Genomic DNA, 23,563 nt, shown 5'->3' with positions numbered 1-23,563 from the left:
GGTGAGGTTTTGTAATTTGCTTAAAACAAAACCAAAGCCAAAACACTTACAGCCATCCTAATTTCAACAAAGGAGTCTTCAGAGTGGCCGCTTGAGTTCAGCTTGAGTTGTAATTCAGACACAATGCCCAGCAGATCTGCCTTTTCTGCTTGAAGGCGCGCCACCTGGGTCTTTAGCTGTTCCATTTCCTGTTCTGCTACTGCCTTGGGGTCCCCAGTGGGGTCCTGGAAATGACGAGGAACAAAGCAAATTAACTAATCAAACTAAGAACCTGGCTTTCAAACTCAAGTGCTCCACACCCACTGGGAAGGCAGTTTTTCAACATCTTTGTCACCTATGCTTTACAACAAATATTCCAGCTTGTCCTTGGCAATTTATTTTGACATAACATTTAAAATGAACATTTTCATATCATTTTCTTGTATTCAAATAATAGCAAATTAAAATAACCTCATGAAAGAAAGGCTTCCTCAGCATGCTGGAATAATCTGGTATTATGAAAATAACCAACCAGACCTTGGCAATGGTAGACTTGCAAGTTTTAGTCCAGAATATCAGAAAATAAGGACAAAATGCTGCCACAATTTAAACTCTTGCCTTTTATTTTCCCCCACAAATGCACACCCACACCTTCGCTCCCCATACCTGTCATGTCCACTTAGAAGTCAAAGCATCAAGGACATCACTTGGCAAGTAACAGGGAGAACAGACTCAACGCCACACTCAGCTAATCAGTGTACGTGCTGCCATGAGCACATTCACTTAATGTCTTGGCCTCAGTTTACTTGAGTTAGAAAGAAAGACATGGCACACAGGGTCTCTGGTCTCTTCCAGCTCTGACCTTCTCGGCCTCTCTGATTTCCTCCTCAGGAAACCTTCACTACTCTTGAGGGCATGGCACCACCAGAAATATGTACACTTGAGATTGTCAGAGGAGGCAACACATCAGAAAACTGACATGCACCGCACACATACCCCTCTCTGTGACAGCTTTCCTAAGGGATGGTAACCAGGCCCAAAGGTTCGCAGTGGAACCAAAAAGTATCAGAAGGGCATGTGCCTGGAACATAAACCAGCTCGTCCATGAAATGTTAAAAACTGATGGACGGGTATTAGCTTGCAGCAGGGAGGTGCCCCTCCTACCATCGAGATCATGCTCTTCCTTCATTTGCAGCATTTCCTTGCTGGGAAACTAGCACAGGACTTTGAGCAAAGCAACTCCTTGTGAAACGGAAGAGTCAGGTCTGCAAGGAAAGATTAAGAGCCTGTGCCATCTCTCTTAGTAATGACTCACACCAAAGAAACGTACATGTAAAGGAAGGACAACATACAAGGAAAGGTACCACTGAGCCTGGAACCAGGAAGCAAACAGATGAAGGCAAGACTACATAGGATCATTAGGAATCTTCACATTTACCCACCTGATCTGTCAGAGAACATTTTATGGAATGGATTTTTCAAAACTACCTTGGCAGGAAGGTAGGAAATAGAGTTTTATTTTTTTTAAAAAGGAAGAGGCTTAGAGCTTTATTTGACTTTTCTGTCTCCTTATAAAAGAATGTTCCTGGAATGAAGTTTTAAACAAGTGTCTGAGGACCAGGGCTATAAGGCCGTGACACTAGAACCTCCGACTGTCAGGTTAATTTTCTTTTTCACAATTCTGAGCATCTCTTAAATGCCTTTGAGAAAATATGAATCTATTTGTTTGGCCATAGACACCTTGTACTCTAACACTTTAAATGTCTCTCTATTTTACCCCCGAGAGTCTGTTCACTGACTTCCTGGACTAGAACTCCCATGGTTTATTTTCTAGGATCTCAGCCCCAATTCCACCATTTGTCACACTGTCCTCACTTTTAGTCACTTACCATTGACTTTGTGAAACACAGCAACTTCTCTGTCTTTCTCTGTATTTAGATAATATCTCCATCCTACTGTCCTAGCAACGTGCCCAGTTCATATCCCATTCTATAATCCAAGAAGAAAAGCCTGTCTAATGACCTTCGCCTAGCAGTCTGCAATTAAAATTTAAAAACTACTCTGTAGAGACATTATATAAAGTATAATTCAGTGAAATCAAACAGAACCATTAATGCCTCTGCCTCACCCTGAGGATTGGAAGGCAGATCTCTAGAGGAAATTTCCAACTCTCTTCCCTGTGTAGGACAAAACACTTGAGAAGCCCTGATGCTGAGGGGGGATTCCCCCCTGTGGGAACAGTGGCAAACATGGGCCAGCATGAGTGAGACAAGTCCCAGGCCTTGAGAGCTTTACTAAGTGAGGAAGATGACCGCCTAAATCTAAAAACCACCTCAAGGGAGGCAAGGGGTCAGCCTGGGAGGCACAGTTTGGGGGGGAGAAGGCTGATGACCAAGGGTATTAAAGAGCCCCAAGTATCTCATTGTCGCAAATACCCAAGTCTTGTGTCCCAAGGACTCGTTTCTGAGTCCTGCTTGTAGCTCACTTCGACAGATCGCCTACACTGACACAAGCTGTCCACAGTTTCAACTTCTGATCTCAACTTCTTCCAATGCTGGGATCTGTAAGAAAACCTCCAGGCAGACAATCTCAAACTGCTTCTGGAAGCTTCCTTTTTGGCTTCAATGTGCTAGGTCCCAGCCGGCTGAAGCCAACTGTCAGTTCACCTCCCAAAAGCCAAGGGAGGAAAACCATATAAGACATTTTCTTCCAGAGAATAGAAAATTACTCATATGTCCCAGGTGTAATCATTTCTTCAGAGTATTACACCTCAAAAACATTCAGACAATGAGCGATTTCCCCCCAAACGTGACTTAATGCTCTTCCAACTGGAAGACACGTTGAAGCATCAGATGTGGTAAGCCTTATCCACAGTGAAACATTTCCAACACTAACATAAATGTATTAAAGCTCAATGTTTCCATTGTCTCACGAGCACGAGTTGATGAGTAGATCACTGATACCAACTGATACTTTTCTAAACAACTTTTCATTCTTTAGATTATTCTATACCATCCCCTTTTCATTACTTTCTTTCCATTTTATTTCTCTGTTCACATTCTTTACCCATTCAAGGAATTAGAGATCATCAAAGTTCAAAGTAAAGTCTCAAGAAAGATCACTGATATCTGGAGTTACGTCCTCCCTGAATCAACCCAGTGCTCTGTCCTCCAAAGAGTTAAGTTCCAGGTTTGGAAGAAAATGAACAGCAGTTGTGTCCATGTAAACAAATAATACCCAGTGAGCGTTAGCAACCAGGCAGAGGCTGCTCACGTGCTCTGCTTTGTTTTTCACTAACATCTTTGATACCCACTCTTGGCTGTGAGCGTATTTCCCAGGTTCTTTGGGTCAATGAAAACACGGCAACCCTGTATAATCTTCTATCACAATATGACATTTGTTAAACCATCTTTCAGAAGTAAATGTACAATGAAAAGTGATGAATCTATCTTAGACAGAGAGGAAGGACAAGGTCAACAAGTAACACTTCTGAGTAACAGATTTCTTAAAATGCAATTTTATATCACAGACACACACTAAAAACACACTTGGATGGTTCTAGGTAGAGGTCCTTCTGCACTGTCTGTAATGAATACAAAATGTTAGTTTATAACTGCAACATTCTTTTGACTATAATCAATACGGTCAAAGCTTTACAAATTTCTTTCCCCCAACAGTGATTATTCATGGCCCTTAAAACTGCAACCAATCTTCTCAGCAAGAACACTTCTTTCAAGGTAATGCAAAACATCTGTCTAACCTGAACCATGAAAGGCTTTGATCTAGAAGTCTAGACAAATAAGGTTCTACAAATAAGATACTACAAATATTAGTAAAATAAAATCACAGCCAATCAGTCTGCTCACCTGGAATGACATTTCTGTTTTCCCTTTTAGTTTTCCAAGTTCTTCCTTCAATTTTTCATTTTCATGACTCAAAGCCATTAGTCGTTCTTTGGCTTCTTTGCTCTGGATCTCAAATAACAGGCGTTCTTCTTTCTGTTTCTCTGTCCAGGCTGAAAGCTCCGCAAATCGTCCTTTCATAGCTTGGTTATTTAGCTTCATGGCTTCTGTATGGGGTTCAGAGTGAGGGTGTCACACACCACGGGACTGATCCTGACTTCATGAATCTCACTGCCCCTCAGACCCCTTCACCAGGAGGCTCTGGATCTAAAGATGCCATGTTGGGCCTGGGCCTAAGGGTCAGCCAGAAGAAGACTGTAGCAAGATGAGGGGCTTTTGTTTTCAGACAGGACCAGCGGGTCTAAGGGTATTTCTAGTCCTCATAAGACTCAAGAAAATAAAATTGATTTGGTTACCTCCATATAGCACAAGTACCTGTGTATAACTACAAAGACTAACCAGATTCAAACACAGGTCCTGCCAAAAGCCATGGCTTGAGATATTAGAATGCTTCCTCTTAACAAAGTAATGATATTTAGGACTAACTCTACAATAATAGCAGCCTTCTTTCGTTCTGTTTCCTTTCAAATTAACTAAATGTCATTATGCCATTTCCCTCAGACACATAAAATACTTTTTATTCTTACCTTCACCCAAAAGTAAACAATGAAAGCAGCTTTAGCCTTACTGATAGCTTAATTCTGTGCTCTTTCTGCCCCCAGGGAACCAGACAGAGAGCAGGGAGTTCACCAACAAGCCTTATTACAAAGGGTATTATTATATTCAGGAAGGTCCAGGGTGAATGGAGAAACACGGGGGCCAGGTGTTGCTTACCTTTCAGCTGATGGTTCTCCATCAGCAGCTCCTTCATTTGCCGCAGCAGCTCCTCTGGGGTGAATGTGTCCAGGTTCGGGTGAGCCAGATTGGGGGGTCCATTTCCTGTGGTTTCGTTGCGGTTGTCCCCCTTTTCAGTTAGGCAGTTAAGCTGTTGGTGGGACATGGCAACAGATCCTATGGAAAAGTTACAAACAGAAAATATACCTGTCCGTCCTCTGCAAGGGTTCCCCATGAATCACCCCAAATCCACTAGCAATTGCTAATATGTATTCCAAAAGTTGCCTACTTTCCCTCCCATCATATTTTGAATATTTTTTGACTCTTTTAAACAAAGGCTATCCTAGCTCAGTGTGTATGTGTGTGCACTTGGATGCCTGTGCATATGGGTGTGTAAAGGGGTACAGTGAGGAGCTGGGAAATGGAGGAGGAAAAAAAGGGCAAAAGGGCATCATGATGATCAGGAATCTTAGCAAGAGTCATTCAAGAGGATTTCCATATATATATATATATGTATGTATGTATGTATATGTATATGTATGTATGTATATGTATATCTGTGGATGTGGGCAAAGCATCAATAAGCTGATTTTCCCATGCAAATCATTCCATTCGAGTCTCCATATTGTGGGTGAATTGCATGGTATGTTAAGTATATTTCAATAAGCTGTTAATCTCCATATTTTATTTCTTGTATTTTTGGCTAAGAAGAAAGGGAGAACTAACACATTTCGGATGCTCACTATGTCCCGAATCACTGCATCAGACACGTCAGTTTCTAATCCTCACGGAAACTCAATTATATTTATTTTACAGGTGACAGAGCTGAGTTCACTGAGGTTTTATAGCTCTTCCAAGGTCACTTACGAAGAGGCACACCCAAGTAGCAAGGATGACTCCAAACCCAGACCTATAGGACCATAAAGGGATGACTGAATATTTAGGCTTCAATATTGGATCATTTTGCAAAGCACACTAAAAAGACTAAGAAATCTCGCCTAGTTATTGCATGTTCTGAGACTGTTTTAAGCATACCATTAACCTCTAGCGGGGGCAAAGCCGACGTCAATAAGAGACAAGTGTATCCCCACTCCACTTCTGTAGGGCCTATCACCTGGGCAAACAGAACTCTCTTCTCATGACTGGCTACATGCTACAGGCAAACATTTTCTTTTACACATTTCATGAAGAAGATGATAAGCCTTTTCACGAAACCCTGCAGTCAGTGAAGACGAGGAGAGAGAAGTACACTCTCTGATGTCTCACTGCATCATCACGACTAAGAGTGCTCTCCCAGTGCCCATACAAGAAAAGGCAACCAAACACACTAATGCAGGGCGGTACTTCCTCCCGATCCAACAGGAGGCGGCACCTGGGCTCTCTGGGGGTCCCCTGGAACCAAGAGACCGGCGACCTGCCTTTGGTCTAAAGGTACTTGTAGGAAATCAGAGATGGAGCTACTACTGGGACAGCAGGCCCCAAACAGTGTCACCTGTGTGACGTCTCCCTAGGGCAGCTAGCACAAGGAAAGGCATTCTCATGAGATTCTTTAATGAAGATGGCAATGTCGGAAGTAAAAAAACACTGATAAAGTACAATATTCAAGTGTGAGCCGTTGAAGTCACCAATGTGCCCCATATCCCAATTCGTTTAGCAAAGAGGATACTGCTGACGTGTGCTCTCTGATAGTATCAGGGGACGAGAACGAACTGCTTTTGTTTTCCACAATAAAATAATCTGGATTATTTTGCATAAAATAATTTGGACAAAAATAATTTGAATAAAGCCAGATTCTGGCTTTCCGTAAAATTCAGTTTTGTACAGAATGATGTTGGTGCTAACATTTCATAAAATGGGTTTTTACTTAGTATCGGTGTTCCCATCAATTTTGCAGAGGAATACTAAAATTCTAGGTAATAGACCGAAAGATAAAATCCTTGTAACGTGTATCATTTACTTGTCCACATTAAATTTCCTCAGGTATTCGGTGATTACACTACACTTCAAAAAAGTAAATGGAAATATTAAACAGATTTTTAAAAAAGTACCTAAGCAGGTATCTACAAATGTGTTTGGTTCCATTATTATATGCACACATTTCTCCTTAATAGTTTTTCCAAGAGAGGGGAAAGAGAAGGAAAGGAGAGGGGAGGGGAGAGGGAGGAAAGAAAACCACCCAGATATTTTTCCTCTTTGACTATCCTTTATGCCTCTACCAAGTCTTCAGACACACCACAAAGAAGTTAAACAGGTTCTAATTATTACACTGGTGCTTCTCACTTTTCCAGGTTGCCCAGATTTTATAAGGACACCAGGAAAAAAATAGGGTTATACTAAGGGAGACAGTAGAATAAACACTGGGTGCCAATAACCAGATGTGTGACCTCCAGATGTCACCTGACCTCTTGTGATGGTTAGCAAATGTGACTTATCTAGCAAATGGTCATTACAGTAGTTTTCAGCTCAAAAAGTGTTCTTAAGCTTCTAATAAGGTCACAGTCCAACCCATACCATTCAACACATGCACCCTAACAGCCTCAGGGCCATGCCACCCTCTCACACTAATAATACACATGCCTATCCTAGTTATAGTAAAGCCTTTGCTACTCAGCACTGTTAGGAAAAATTATTTGGTAATGCAGATGTCACAGTAAATAAACAGCCTGTATGCTGAATATAAGTATGTAAATACCAAAATTATAAGCATGTAAATGAGTACCAAAATTTTACTAACAGCAATTTAACTGACTTGTGGTGACTCAAAGAGAACTTTATGATTTTAGAATATTTCAAGGGGCCTCATTATGAATTATCACAGTACAGGGCATAAGTGAAAGGTCTCTTGGTAGAATGCCAGTGAGTGCGAGCTCAGTACTTACTCTGTTTTGAACAACACCTTGAGCTACTTTCAATGAAACAGAGATGTATTATACATCCTTGAACGCATCTTCAAAGGTTATGGAAATTGGAACTCAGCCATTTATCCCAAGGTTCTACCTGATAACAGATTTTTTTTTCACAAAAGTCCAACTAATGTGGATCTGAAATGTGTCATTTACAAGCAAAGGTGATATTTAACTACAGAAGGCTGAATTAATTTAACACGGGATTTGTCAAGATTTCCCTGATGAGGAAGAAGGAAAGCTGCCTAGCAGGTAAAAAGATCAAAAGCAAAATCTCGGGGATTTTATTCCCAGATCCACTATTTGAATACCTGATTACATATTTTTATCATTCTTAATTCTAGAGGTCAAGTAGTTCTAGTAATGACTTGACTTTGTAAGCATGAGCTTAAATCTCATCCCTGAGATGGGCTTTAAAATGATTCAGTCCAACTCCCTTTTCTGGCTCTGGTCCAAGATGGCAGATTAGAAATTTAACCCTGGTCTTGAATAACAACAACAAAAATGTCTTGTCTGGCTTTTGTGGCAGATGGTCATATAGACCAGGTGTAAATGACTTCAATGACAGAAACTATGAGCAATGACCTTAGCAGGCAACTGCCCATTATATTACAGGATGGTTCTGATCGCCAGAAAGTCATTTTGTATTGAACATAATCTGCCTTATACTGACTTCCCCCCACTGGACATTGAACCAGTGGGAATACTGTGTTTCCCTGAAAATAAGACCTGGCCGGGCAATCAGCTCTAATGCATCTTTTGGAGCAAAAATTAATATAAGACCTGGTCTTATTCTACTATAAGACCAGGTCTTATCTAACATAATATAATAGAATACCGGGTCTTATATTAATTTTTGCTCCACAAGACGCTTTAGAGCTAATTGTCCGGCTAGGTTCTGTTTTCGGGAAACACAATAATACAGAATAAGTCTAACCCTACCCTGGTGTGGTTGTTTCTCCAAATTTGCTGATTAAGTATTCATAGGTTCAATCCCCATGTGAATGAAGAAATTTTAAACAGTGAAAACCTGTTTGGTGATCGGAGACAATAGCTGGTTATTGGCAAATTCTGTTTTGGGTCCACAAGGAAGCTGAGCAACATTCCAAGACTGCATCAACTAAACCCATCACCACCCTGGGAAAAGAGCTCAAAGTGCGTATCCTTCTAGGGGGATAAAAACAACGCTCATCTTTTATGCCAGAAATGGTATTCTGATTTTGTAATTTGCTAATGTACGGAAAATGGAAATAGATCTCACCTCATTGCTCCAGGCAGAAACCTGGGAGTTGTTTTTGATTCTTCCCATTTCCTCTTCCTCCAAGTCTAATGGGTCACTAATGGGTCACCAAAGGCTGTCACTTCCGCCCCCTCTCCATCCTCGCCAGCTTAGGTCAGACCCTTCTTGTATTGTCTGGACTATAGATATCAACGTTGCACTCTACAAAGTACAGGATTTCTGCCTATTTTGTCCAAAGCACCTAGGACATTACCTGACATATTTGGGGGTCCAACAAATACTTGCTGAATGAAATTTCATAGCCTCCTACACAGTCTGACTCTCAGATCTTTCCCTCTCAGCCCCACTGGTTTCTTTCCCAATATGAGCTCATCCGCCTGCTTAAAACCCTTCCCATACAAGACAGAGGTCCAGTTCCTTCCTGAGTGAGATAAATAGGGCCTTTCAGGATCTGTCTGTCACTTAATCACCAATATCATCTCCTGTCGCCATGCCACTCACACCCAGAGGACATTACAGAGCTCACAGTTCCCTGCACTCTTGCTTCTACGCCCTTGTATCTGTGTTCTGCCCTGTGCTTCAAATGAATGGCCCCCTTTTGCCCTGACAAACAGCCACTGGACAGTTCAATGTCCAGCTCAAGTAGATGTCTCGTTCTTTCCTCTGTGTACCCAATAGCACGTTCCACCTGTGTTCCACCTCCCTGGCCCTTTTCTGCAAAGTGTTCACCCCATGCCCGTCCATCTTCCTGTCCAACTTAGGCCATGGTCTCTATTTCATTCTTCCAGAGACTGGCACACAGCAGGCCCTCAGGAAATGTTTGTTGAAATGAAATGAAAATATAGTTTAACAAGGTATTTTAAAGTCTAACACTAATGAAACACTTCCTGCTGTGTAGGTGACAAACCCACACGCTAGTATTATGAGTTTTACTACAGTTCTATGGCATTCACTTCCAGATTCTTAAATTCAACTTTTAAAACTTACCTTGAAAATCAGTACTGTTTTTTATATTACTATTAGGTTGGTGCAAAAGTAATTGAGGTTTTCGCATTCATTTTTAAGCTTTTAAACCACAATTACTTTTGCACCAACTTAATGCAAAGGTATCTGGACATCAATTCATAACATATATTCTGTTATTCAATCCTCATGTATATCAAAGTGAAAACAATGAAAACTTTTAATACATTTTTTTCTGCATGACATAGATGTTAATTTCAAAAAGACAAGGTTTACTTTTTTCCTTTTCCTTTGTATTTACTGTTCCATAGATTCCAAAGAACATAAAACACGGTTCAAGTATCTAGAAAACTCACAAGAAGCAGGGCTCGGAGATCTACTTAAAGGGGGGGCTTCCACAGTAAGGTAATAAATACAATGACCAGTTCCTTTCAACAATAAGTTTCTTTTGGTTTTTAGAGGGTTTATTTGGATTCCATAGCATAAGACGCAACCTGAGGTCAATTACAAAAAGACACTACTTTTATAATGCTGTTCACAATATCTAAAGAACTACTGAAACCGTCCCAGTAGAAAAACGGATCGTTCATCCCAAAGACTCTAATCATTGTCTCCTCTCTCCAGGGTAGTCCCTTCCAGGGCGGTCCCTGGCCCGGCCTCCTCAGGGTCTCCCAGCTGACTACAGACTGGGCAGGGCCTGAGGGTTAGCCTGGCCCCTAGACAAAGAGCAAGGGGGGTTTGCCGTTCACATTGCCACTTGCTGAACCAGATCTCAGGCTTTCCATGTCCTACCACCACCTTACGGGCCTACAGCTTTGGTTTTCCTTAAATATGTCTGTGGCACACATTTCCGTACAACAGTTTTCCTGGTGGAGGAGGCAGACGAACCTGGTTTCATTTTCTCTGTTCCATGTTTATTGTCTCCAGCTTACACATCTCCAACAGTAAAAGCAATTCCTCAGCCTCATGAAACATTCACATTCTCTGTCTAAATACAAGTATAAAAGTATGTATATACACATTTACATTTACACACACACACACACACACACGTACTAGACACAACGGTTTATGAAGATTCCTTTCAGGTGGCTGTTCAGTATCCCACCACCTGAGAGAAGTCATTTGTTCTCCAGTGTTCCTGGGCCGTTTCCTAAAGCTAGAGTAGTTTTCAGTTTTTCACGTCTCCCAAAGGTGTACCCTGAACCACTTCCCTTGTAATGAGGCACTAGCTGCACAGTGATTCCCAACCCGCGGGAGGGTATCACTTTAAACCCCGTTTGCGACCTACAGAGGAAAGTCACCTGCCGCCAGCCAGGCCGGTGCAGAGGGGGGAAGGGCGCTCAGGGATGGCCGCCCTCGCGGCCCTTTCCCACCAGGTGAGGATCCGCCGGGAACTGGAAACCCTCCCACAGGAGGGGACGCCCCACCCCTCGCCACCCACTCCCCTACTGGCTCAGGATGGCAGGGAAGGGGTCTGCGGGAACAGCTTCCAGGGTAGATAGAGAAGGAGCCACCGCCTCGCCCAACCCCTACCCGCCCCCGGCCCGGCTCACCCCGCGCGCGCTCCCGCCTTTTCCCGGTCACTGCTTCCTCGGCATCGTGCCCGCTGGGGGAGGCTCGGTACCCGGATGCAAACGCGGACCAGAGGACCCGCGGGAGGGCGGCGGCGGGGACTCGGGGAGCCTCGGGCTGACTTGCCGCCTTGCGACCCCGCCCAGCGACGCTCAGCTGACTGCCGTGTGGGCTTCCCCGCCTCCGCCGGGATTTTCCCGGGCTCCGCCCCCGATAGGCCCCGCCCCCGACAGGCCCCCGCCCCGCCCCCGACAGGCCCCCGCCCCCCGACAGGCCCCGCCCCACCGACGGCCCTGCCCCAAGTGTCCTTTCGCCGCTCTTCTCTGTGCCGACTCCCGCTGGCTCTAGGCGCCGACCGGGATAATGAGGATTGCGCCAAGGTGTCAGTGTGATAACCGTGACGAACGGCGTTAATTAAAATAAATTATTAATTAAACCATGTGTGCGGAGTCGTTCTTCCCTGCGGGGGTCCCTATATAAATCCATATCCACAGGGGGTCGCTGCACCCCGTGGCAAGAGGAGGATGGTCCCAAGCATCCTTGGAACTAGGCGTCGATCTCTATTAAAAGCCTTACATCTGGATATAGGTAACTGAGCACGCATGGCTTTCCACCTGATTTTACGCTTAAAATAGACCTTTCATTATAAACAAAAAGCCTGCAGGATGCTTTTTCCGCTTTTGTTACCAGGGAACAAAACACCTGGTTTTGTTCCTGGATGTGTCAGCTGCCCCAGGCAGGGGGATTACTGCATTGACCTGGATTGTACCTGGGAAGCAGGGGTATTGCTCTACTGGACCAGAGGAGGGAAGATGCTTCCGGATTTGTCAGAATTAAAAGGAAGGAAACAAGACGAGGAAGGAGGGAGAACCGCGCGAGTTTGCAGTGTAAGCACGGTGAGCAGGAATGAGCACACCTGACGCAGAAGTCATCTGATCTCAGCGGTCGGAGCACCAGGCAGGCAATGGGACCCTCGAGCAAGACTGGAAAACAGCAATTAGGGCGGGGTTGCAGGTGGTCTGGAAGAGTGTCTGGGAGCCGGTTTGCGCTGAAGACCAAGAAGGACGTCATACCTGGAAGCCTTGATTTTGGAATGAAGGAGCTGACGCTGCTGAAATCAGTGGGAATAAGCAGCGTGTGGATGAGCATCCACGCTGCTCACTGATGAGATGGAAATGAGCCGCAGGCACGGGGATGCGGGGGAATCCTAATACAAGTGGCAAGAGGCATATGCTCCCTTTCCTGGCATCCTGGAAAGATCCCGCAGGATTCTGCTTCGCTATCTAGACCGCCTGCTCCGGGCCGGCTCCTCCTGCCTGGCCCTTCACACCACCCTGAGGTTAACCCCCGGGAGCAGAGCAGGGCAGCTAGCGAGTTAGTAACTGCCCCCAGACTCACTTCCAGAGCGCCCCTCCTGGGCCTGGTAGGCGTGCCTGGGCTGAGTCACACTCCACTGGGCTTTCTTGTATTTTAAACCATAGTAAGGTAAGATGAACTGAGTATGAGAGAAGCTGGGGAGGGGGGAGGGGATAGGAGGGTGGGACTGGAGGAAGCTCATATGCAATGCTGCCCATGCTACAGAGTGGGAAGGTTGGGGATGAGTTTCTGGTACAGAAAGTGGTCAAGGGAATTTTCTCTCCACCTCCTTGCTCCCAGCAGGAAGGGCCTCTGAGGCATTGAGCACCTCCACCACTTCTTACTATGCAGCTATGTGACCTTGGACAAATTACACGCTGGCGCTGTGCCTCATTCGCTCTCTGTAAAATGGGGGCAGGACTACGGATCCCCAATAACAAAAAGTTCCGAGAACCAAACCCTTTCTTAATTCACTTAAAGACAAAACCTGACCTAAACTGATGTAAATAAAGCCTTTTACAGGCTTTAGACCACTTGTGATTATTTGTTTCCCTGAAGGCACATTGACTAGTTTGTATGAGAAGTGCTTCAGATCCTCTTGGGGAGTTATGTTATATAAATTCCAGGCATGTGTTACCTTGCTAACATCCAAACAATTCTGAATTCTGAATCAGAGCTTGCTGCAAAGGCTTGAAATCTACAGCACCTACTGCCTCGTGTCCTGGTGAGGATTAAAGGAAGAATGCATGTAAAATGCTCAGAACAATGCCTGGTGCAGTGTTAATTGTATTATTAGATTGCTAGTGTTAGAGCCGGCTTTGTTTCTCAGCCTGACTAGTCCAGGCGGTACCTCATTCCTCTGTCACACTTCCACGAGTAGATGGACTCTAAGTGCCCCTAAGAAAACTGAAACTGTACCTTGCTTTTAGCTGTTTGCTGATGTGGTTTTGTGGTAGGGTATTTAGGGAGGTACTCCTTCGTTTATGTAAATGATCTCTGTGCTCCTCCCCACCCCCTAGCTCCTTCTGTTTGAAGAAGGCAGCTAATCCCTGTGTTTCCTACTTCAAGGGCATTTGCACCATCCTTTTGAGAGAGCTCATTCTCACTAAACACCTTATATATCCCAGGTGTCATGGTGGGGAAAGGGGAGATAGGCTGGATGGGGTAGGGGGCTTTTCAGCAGTTGGAGAGAAGAATGACTACTCTAGAGTGGAAGGGGTGGGGATTGGTGGTCTCCTGAGCCCCTGCCGCACCAGGCAAGCTCTTGGTGTCACACAGCTGTGTGATGCATCTATTAGATCTAGAGAACCTGGCCCCACAGTTTTGGCAGATTCTGGAGTCCACACTTGTCACTGGAAATAATAGAGCAGCCTGCCTTCTCCTTAGAAGAACCCTTGTGTTGGGTAATGAGGGTATCAGCAGCAAGATGAATGGGCTGAAGAACAAGTGGTCCTGATTCCAATGGTACTGAAGGCCCTTCTAGATTTTTGCAAGACCCTAGAGAAGGAGAACCTCCACTCCAGGCCGCAGTGATGCCTGACAGTGGATCTCCCTACATCCCTCCTGGCACGGGCTGAGTGGAAAGTAAAGCTATGTAATATTTTTATGTACATCTGAGCTAGTAAACTAATATTCATACTTGGGACACCAGATCCAAAAGATCTACCTAGACCATGATTGTATATATATATATATGAAATGTCTGGAAAAGGGAAACAGAGAGACAGAAAGTAGACCTGGGCTTGGCTGGTGCTGGGAGTAGCTTTGACTGCAAACAAGCTCGAGGGTATTTTTGGGGTGATGAAAATATTCTAAAACTGGATTGTAATGACTGCACAACTATTAGTGTAATTAAAATCACTGAGTTTACAGTTATAATGGATGAATTTTGTGGCATGTAAATTATACTTCAGTCGAGTTGCAGAAAAACACCAAAAAGAACATTAGAGCCTGAGGTAAATAATCATATTGTCCCAGAAAGGATATGTCCCTTCTCCTGTTGGGCCAACATCTACTCAGTAGCTGAGCTGGTCTGGGCTTCCTTTGAGCTTTAGATTCAGTTCACCATTGACTCCAAATATCCTGAGGATGGGTTCCTTGAAAAGTTCAACAGAATTACCACATGACCCAGCAATCCCACTTCTAGACATACACCTGAATGAATTGGAAAGAGGGACTCAGACTGATTTCCTCTTACTCATATGCAGCATCTGCCTGTACAGTCTGAGGAGTGAGGTGTGAAATCGAGGCCTCCATCAGAAAGAGGCTCTGGGAGTAGACTCTCAACTGCCGCCAATTTGCAGCAGATTCAGCCAAGTATCTTGAATCCCAGGGAAAATGGCACCGCTTTATGAAACGCCAGAGAGTGTGTGTGTGTGTGTGTGTGTGTGTGTGTGTGTGTGTGGTCCTTGTTCCTCTCCTTCATCCTATGTCCCTAAATCATGAAACAATAAACTCATTGGGAAGGAGTTGGGTATTTATCCTTTAGGGGATTGTTGGTCCTCTGTGAATATTAAATAGGAATACCATAGTAATAATAGTACTTATTAATGGCTTCCTACTCCTTTCCCATTGCGTATACAGAGAAGCTGTCTTAGTGCCTGCCATCTTTCTATCAAATCAAGGCAGAACATGGAGTTAACATTAAATCTTTGTTTCCCTGTTTTGCTGTAAAACTGTTGAGTTCTTGGAGCAAAATTTTCTGTTAAAGTCTTAATTAGCCAGAGCCAGTGATTTGGAAAAATAATCATGATATCACAATTCTTTGTCATGGTCTGAAAAGTATTGTCATTATCTTCTATGTATGTTTGAGGAGTGAGAAATAGTCTCAGTACTTCATTTTCTGCATAGGTTCTTGCTTCTGATTAAATAATTCACCTGTCAGTGTTGACACACATGTGATTTGTCTGTTTTCCATCTCATTTATTTTTTCCACAATGAGACATCTCTCTTCTCAGTAGTCCCTGGTGGAGTAGGGGACACAGGCCTGGGTGTCAGGCTACCTGGGCCCAGCCTGAGACGCAGGAAGGGGCAGAGTACCCTGGGACTTACCTCTCTATCAGGGAGGTAAAGAGGCCAGGACAGATGTACTCTTAGCTTCCGTCTAGCTCTGAAAAAAACGTGAATTCCTTTTGGTTCATTGTATTTGGTGTCCTATTTCAGTAGTCACCAAATTAACTTAATTTCAGTTTACGCTTTTTGTTTGTATTAGTCAGGGTTGTTCAGAGAAACAGAACTACCATGTTTCCCCGAAAATAAGACCTAGCCGGTCAATCAGCGATAATGCGTCTCTTGGAGTAAAAATTAATATAAGATCCAATCTTATATTATGTTAGATAAGACCTGTGATCACATGCTCTGTGCTTTCCCCACTGCTCCGAATGCCCCATCTGAGAGCTCGCTCACAGCTGAAATCTTTGTGTTCCTGACACTCCCCGTCAGCACCCTTTAATGCTTAATGCTTCTACGCTCTCCTTCCCCACCCTGGACAATCTCACTGACCCTCATGGCCTTCGCATACCCTCCTCCAAGCTTCAGACGTCTGCAATCAATTGCTTGCTGGCATCTCAAAATCAACATGTTACAACCCCGAAATTCATTATCTTGGCCAAACTGTCTTGTCCTCGCTATTCTCCATCGCAACTCACGTCATTGACATTCACCCATTTGTATATATTGGAAATTTGGAGGCACCTCTGACTCTTCCCCCATAGTGAATTAATCATCAAGGCTTGCCCCTTGTTACTTCTTAACTTTTCTGGAATCTATTAGCATCTCTACCTCCATCAGTAATGTGCTGGTAAATGGTTAACCACCTGCTCTGGAGGGATGCCTTGCTTTACAGCAATTATTAATTTCTGTAGAGCAAATATTCCTACTGTGGATGATTTCAAGCTATCCAAGGTTTCACAGTCTCTCCCCCAAATTCCTGGAGACTTAATTGTCTTCTGTGAGATGATAAAAGCCAGCTCCCACGCACACTGGCCCCAGCTCCCATTGATGCTTTCTCAACCTGTGCGTCCTGCTCCGACCTTCTTTTGCCTCAGCCATTCCATAGCCCATGCCAAAGAGGTCTGCTCCAAACTGAGACCTGACCATGCTGGTCCCCTGCTGAGATGCCCTTGGGAGATTCGATCCCCATCTCCTACCAGCTTACGCATTCATGCCCACCGCACCCGTGTCATTTCCAGTCACCTTGCAGTGTTGTCCCTGTCACACTGCGTGTATGTCTTTCCTTGCTACCCTTCTCATGCTGTCTGCCCACTTCCATTCCCTTCCTCTGTTCCTGGCTTCTATCCTTTTCTTTGAGGCTCAGCTCAGTTGAAACCTCCTCCAGCCATTCTTCAGATTGGGTTGGGTGCCCCATCCCTGTTTGTCTATAATAACATTAGCAGGCTTTGATTGCTGCGCATACAACCTTGCACCCATGGGGCTTTGTTCTGTTTGTTTGTTTTGATCTTTTTTCTTTCTATTCTGTAAGCGACTTAGGGAGAAATCACGTATGGAGATTCTCACCCCCATCTCTACCCCAGCTTTATGGCTACAGAGCATAGAACAGTGGCTCTCTCATTGAAATCAATCAATAAATGCTTCTTAATTATCAAATGTGTGTGTGTGTGTGTGTGTGTGTGTGTGTGTGTGTGTGTGTTTGGGATATGGCGGAGGTTAACAGTTGTCCAATTATCTATTGCTATTAATCCACTTAATTGAACCCTTATCTCTAAAAACTCTGTTTGCATAGGAGCATTTCCATTTATCTGCTTCATAATGGTACTGCAATGTGGTAACAGAAAGATGAAAATTATTAGTGAAGCGGTCTAAGACCGAATCATTCATATCAATGTGTATCTATTAATAATTTATACCTTAAAATTTCATAGTCAACACAATGCCTTTACTCACAGGAAAGCACCTCACAGGTCTAAGTTTTATTGGCTGGATACAATGTATGCTTTTAAGCTGTTAGAGCAAATACATTTGTAATCTATATATTTTTAATATTCAGCTAGTTTTCAACATTCAGCCATCATCAAATATTTGAACACTGAATTTTCTTTCAGGAAATTTGAAAACTATCTTTCTGGATACTTACTTCTCTTTCTGATTTATCCTTTTCATACTGGCACATTCTTCCATTCAAGTGATTCAATTTGTTGACAAAATCCTGATGCTCTTTCAACATACGATCTTGTTTTTCACATTCAGCTTGAAGCGCTTTTTTGAGCTGCTGAAGCTGCTCTTGAATATTCATTCCTGAGTTTTCATTATTGTCACTTTTGTTGAACGCATCACCCAGTTGCCGTGGAAGAAGCATACTTCCACTTTGCAGGTCAGAACCTTTCTCCTTTGGGGATTCCGGCTCTCCAGTATATGTGCTCACTTTTCCTTGTTTCCTTTCATGCATGTGTTCAATTTTTTCCTCTTGACAATGAGTTTGGTTTGGGTCTTTCAGTACAGGTTCAAAAACCAATGTCCTTTCTCTGACAGCATATCTTGTGTGAGGGAGCTCAGTGTCTAAGCTATTGGATTTACTTTGAGCTTTAGAAAGCTGCTGAAAAAGAATCTCAGTGTTTTCTTTTAGGTTACACCTAGCAAACCTGATTTTGTCCATGAAATGCAAGCATTCATCTCTTAATCCCTGGAAAGCATTTCGTAGGTATCTTATTAATTGCTTATAAAGCTCATAATAATGGAGAGAAGCACTAGCCAGCATATAAAGGTCGGATTCCGCTTCTATTTTCAATCTTTCTTTGCTTCGACTTTCATTCTCCAGTTGAGAGTTCAGCATTGTATTCTCGGCTATTGGAACATTAAGCTGTCTGTTATATTCAAATATTGTTTTTGTTAGTGTTTTGTCATTCAGTTTTATCGTCTTTTGAAGATGGTCATCCTTTTGTTTTACATTTGCAGTGTCCTCAAAGTATTTTTTTTCCATTTCCTGATTCTGAGGTTTCAGTGTGTCCAGTTGCAGTCTTAGTATGGTGATTTCATCCCGCAACATCTGAATTTCACGCAACAGGTCTTTTTCTTTTTCGTAACTCTCAGAAACCTAAGTAAAACAAAGGAGACTTGTAGCTAGCACTCAATGAAACGGCATATCATGATATCGTCTGAAATTAAAGAAGAACCTAAATGTTTACATAATGAAAAGGTTGCAATAAATGGATATCCCATTGGAAAAATACAACATTGAATGCAAACCTCCAACTTTATACAAGCATAAATTCCCCAAAGTTAAAAAAAATTTAATGTAAGATGCTGAATCCATGAAAGTGAAAAAGAGAACTTTAAAATCATAAGAGAATTTTAAGAGTCTCAGAACTGGAAAGGCAGCAAACCCAGAAGGCATGAAATAAAAGAGTAAGAAGTTTGACTACATTTTAAAATAGAGGTTACCGTCTGAATATACACCTATCCCACAGTAAGAGTATTCACTCTGCATATATTTGGACTGATTACATTTCCTAGAATTTTTTTTCCAAGAATACTCAAAATATATTTTACTTTTCTAATATTTTCAGAGTCACCTATAAGATTAAATCTACTAATCACTGATAAATCTAGGCATTGCGCTAAGCACTTCTTTATACATCAATGAACTCATTTCGTTATCACAATCTCGAACAGAATGATTAAAAAGATGAGCAAGGTCAGGATTTTCCCCAGGACTTTGGACTCTACAATAGTATGCTTGCTGCTCTTCTAGTGTAAACATATAAATTCAAAAGACGCCTTAGATTTCAAAATACTCAGGGAAAATAAGCTAAAAATTATAGAGCTCTTCTTAGAAAATAGTGAGATTATTTGCTGCTGCAATAAGTGTTATTTCCCTTTCATGATGTTGAAAGGAGAAATAAATGTGAAATAGGGGAAAATACACTGACTTCTTTGAATAAAATACTCACCAATAAATTATCACTAAATATGTATCACGGCATCCAATATCTTCAAAAGTTCCTAGTACTGAAGTAGGACTCTACTGGGAGCAAATTGTTACTTTTCTCAAAAGCAGGACAAGGAGATCTAAAAGACGGTCTCTGACCTGGCTATGCTTCTACTCCTTACAATCAGTGGAAGTGAAAACTAACCTCTCTGCTAACACAGCAAGGGGATGAAATCCCTGCCTCAAACTGAAACTTCTGTTCTCAGTAGCAATAGAGTTGAGATTGTAAAAAGCTCATTGATCCATGTAAAAAGTATTGAAAGCCTCCCCTATAGATGAGACATTGGGAACGTCACTACTTGATTGTTGGACATAAATGGATTTCAGTCAAGAATATCATTTATTGCAATGGACGGAAAATTTCACTTCCCCTAAAATACACACACACACACACACACACACACACCTTTAACATCCTCTAGAATTCCCATAGGTACAACATTGGTTTTCAAAATATGTCCATACACAAATACGCACACACATATTTGAAAATAACTAAACAAAATACCTCAGAATTCATTTTCTTAAGATTTATTTTTGTCTCCTTTTGTTGTTGAAGGCAATTGGTCAGAATTGCATCTTCTAATATTCTGTTGTCCTGTTCTTGAGAAAGTGGCCTCTGCGTGTCGTTTTCCTTTTGTACAACCTAGAGAATCGAATATGAACAAAGAAAAATTAGAATGTAACTAAAATTTAACTGTCAAAAATCTTAATCTACGTTTACTTATTCCTAAATTATTGGATTGTAAGTAGAGAGTGAAAAATAAGTTGCCTTAGTCTAAATTAGAAGAAAAACATGAACCCGCAAAACTAATTTTGTCACCGTTTGCACTAAACAATCGCTTATATGTTAAACCCACCCCAAAAATGAAATAGTAAATGATTTTTAATGTCACAGAGGCTTCCTCACTTAAAATAGTTCACCACACCACATCTTAAATAGTGAGCCCCTATAGTGAATTTAAGAATATCTTTTAAAGATTAATAACTGGAGAATAGGCAAACTTTAATTAGGAGCCCACATCATTAACATCAATCAGTAAGAGAAGTAAATTCCTACATATTAATACAAATTATACACTATGATAGTGTTATACATTGACATAGTTATCTGTTGCATCCAATTCTAACTTATTCAACACCCACTAATAAGAGCAGATCAAAAATTAAGTCACATTTACTGATTTCCTACACTGAAATGAAAGAAATTAGAAAGTTATTGTTTGTGCCCTAATAACCAAAGGTCCCATCCTGGAAGGCGTGATTCTCTTAAAAGTCAGTTGAGTTGATTGCATGACCCCATTCTCTCTCTGAATGTAGACTCAGACGTCCATTACACAGAGGTCACAAGGAAGAATCCATCTCTAACCTTGGCCTTAGTGACAAGCCATAGGGAACTGCACATTTTGAACCACTGACTCCTTTCACGTGAGCCCGAATCAGTGGCCATCATTTTCACATGGTTCATAATTTCAACTGTCTCATCACGTGATTCAATATTTGATGTTACTTTCTTTGTTATGTAAGGGAGTTATAAAAATTAAAGGAGCAAACAATATTCAGGACTTTATATTACTATTTTTTGCCTCAATTCAAGGATAAAGTTGAGCTGTGAATATGTATAGATGCTAACAATATTTTAAGTTTTCTAACTAGTTCAAATGTTATACATATCATTCAATTATGACCGTGTGACTCTAAAAGGCTAGCTTGAAAGGTAATTTCAATTGGACTCTATTATATTATTAAAGCACAGAAAACCATATTATACTAGAAATTTAAGCTTAAATTTTACATACACGTGTGTAGTTCTTTTCATTTCCATCAAGCCTCGCTTGCCCTTCCTCCGATGTCATTCCTAGGTGTTGTCCTGCTGACAAGTCTACATATTAGTTAAAACGAACTACTTAGAACAGTCAGATAAAAGCTATCATCTTTATAGATACAGAAAATAACATCTTATCAATTGAGAGTTCAAATTAAGCGTAATCTTTTCCTGAATACTTTACTTTACTTAAGAAATACTTCTAATTAGCTCACACTTCAACAAACCATTTGGGTAATATGTCACAAAGTAAAAGGCATACAAACGTGTCAAAAATGAATCCACCAATTCATTCATTGAACATCGATGGAAAAACAATCAGAAACAAAACGCAATTTAGAAATACAGGACAAACATATCGAATCGCACTATATACTCTGTTCTCTACCTCGTAATTGTACCTTTTGAACAACACCCTAAGATTCAACTGCAACGTCATTCATTGTTTCCACAATGACTGTTACTTCTGATGCATTTATCTGTGTACACCCTTCCTTATATCTGAAATGTTTTCCTCTACTATTCTGAAAATTTCTTTTCACCATTGAGTATTCACCACTGGGGTTTAAGGAAGAAGGGAGAGAAGAGGAGACAGACTGCGGACACAGCTGAGAAGGAAGTGCTATGCACTAAATTCTCAATGAATCCCAATACTGCTGCAAAAGTCAATTCTAAACTATATAATGCCATAGAAAATCCAAGAAATATTTGGTTGTTGGTTTCAAAGGTGCTTTTTCAGTTACATCGAATAAAGTTATAACCAATACTTGTGAATGCCGAGCTATAAAACTAAAGCTAAAAAACTGTTTTGTTTCACTAGGCAATCTTTAGATCTTTCTGAAGTTTGCCCATCTGGTCCCTATGTGGTACATATAATCCTGCTGCCCACTCCCCAGTGTACGCTAAATACTAGTCTAAAGGAAATCACCCTTTCACCTCATTCTCTTTCTTATTTCCATATGTTACTGTGCTTCAGGAAGAATGCCAATGTCTTGCTAAAAGTCATTCTGTTTGGTTGTAAGTTGCATAAACAGAGTAAACGTCAAGTAGATTTTGCCACAAAATGACTGTTGGAAAGTCAGAACTATGATGGGGCTACATAGAGGTGGGCTGGGGTTGAACACTTTCTGTATCTTTAGTTCCTTCTTTGCTTTCTCTGTTTTCTGGCAGTGGTGATTCACACAAGTCATGGAGCCTATGATTACCTAACAGAAACACACCTACAATCTGACTCTTTTGTTTGTCTATTACGGTCATCTGTCCAAACTCTGTGGATGCTGACAGAGGTTTGCTCATTGAGTGTGATGCAAACGGCCTTTTATCACCAACTTTCCAATCCCCGGATCTTTGAGAAGTTCCATGATCGAAAGTCAAAGAAGTAGCATTCCATTTGGAAGAAGCTGAAAATAAAGTTTTCATTTATTAGGAGGTAAAAATAACACAAAGTTGACCATCTTGAGAAACTTCCTTTTTCAGAGAAGCGGCCCCACGTCCTCCTTTTCCCCGAACACACTACTCCTTCCGAGCACATTTTATTTTAAGTGTCCTATATTGCCATTCTCATAGGTAAGTTTAATTCATTATTGTCACTCAGCAATTTGTATTATGTAATGTGTTTCCAATTAAAGCTTTCCTTAATAGTTAACATGGTGCCGGATGTGAATTTTTTTGTCGTTCTCAAAAGTCATGTCTAACCACTTATCTTAAGTTCAAATATGTGTGACAAACATGGGATTAGAAAAAAAGCTTTTAAAGCATGGTACTATTACAAATTAGAAACTACTTATTACAAGAAAATAGTCTTTTCTAAATGCTTCAAGATCTTCAGAATTCATTTTTTAACCCTTCCATAAACAGAAATTCGTATGACAAATGACAGACTTGGGTGACTTTGTTGTTTCCAAGTAAAAATACGATCAAACTAGGTCCACACTAGCTCCAAGGAGTACAGTGAACTATGAGACAGAAAATGAATATATAGCAAACTTATTTTCCTTTTGCTTTTTAAACAAAATTCTCACCTTAAATCTTAAAGACAAGTGA

The 23,563-nt window shown here is 41.7% G+C and overlaps 2 protein-coding genes across 3 annotated transcripts in view; both read right to left on the bottom strand.

The window, feature by feature from the left end:
* OPTN (optineurin) overlaps nucleotides 1–11,552 on the bottom strand; it is a 38,916-nt gene extending 27,364 nt beyond the window's left edge. For both annotated transcript variants that reach the window (XM_088788936.1, XM_088788940.1), the window contains exons 1-4: nucleotides 11,378–11,552; nucleotides 4,716–4,892; nucleotides 3,846–4,048; nucleotides 51–224 (exon numbers count right to left, since the gene is read on the bottom strand). In XM_088788936.1, coding sequence (XP_088645062.1) covers nucleotides 51–224; nucleotides 3,846–4,048; nucleotides 4,716–4,881 — 543 coding nt within the window. In that variant the 5' untranslated portion in view covers nucleotides 4,882–4,892; nucleotides 11,378–11,552. The remainder of the gene's footprint in view (nucleotides 1–50; nucleotides 225–3,845; nucleotides 4,049–4,715; nucleotides 4,893–11,377) is intronic.
* A 6,075-nt stretch (nucleotides 11,553–17,627) lies between these two features.
* Nucleotides 17,628–22,930, bottom strand: LOC148759243 (ankyrin repeat domain-containing protein 26-like). The gene is made up of 4 exons (XM_088788927.1): nucleotides 22,741–22,930; nucleotides 21,495–21,565; nucleotides 20,204–20,341; nucleotides 17,628–18,801 (listed from the first exon to the last, which is right to left on the bottom strand). The coding sequence occupies exons 1-4, from the start codon at nucleotides 22,814–22,816 to the stop codon at nucleotides 17,809–17,811; spliced, it is 1,278 nt and encodes a 425-aa protein (XP_088645053.1). The 5' UTR covers nucleotides 22,817–22,930; the 3' UTR covers nucleotides 17,628–17,808.
* Nucleotides 22,931–23,563: the final 633 nt, after the last annotated feature.

The sequence above is a fragment of the Rhinolophus sinicus genome, chromosome 1 (genome assembly GCF_057876585.1).
Source record: "Rhinolophus sinicus isolate RSI-liver-muscle chromosome 1, RSI-T2T, whole genome shotgun sequence".
Taxonomy (NCBI): Eukaryota; Metazoa; Chordata; class Mammalia; order Chiroptera; family Rhinolophidae; genus Rhinolophus; species Rhinolophus sinicus.
The sequence above is the reverse complement of the archived record's forward strand: the minus strand, read 5'-3'. Positions and strand labels throughout refer to the sequence as shown.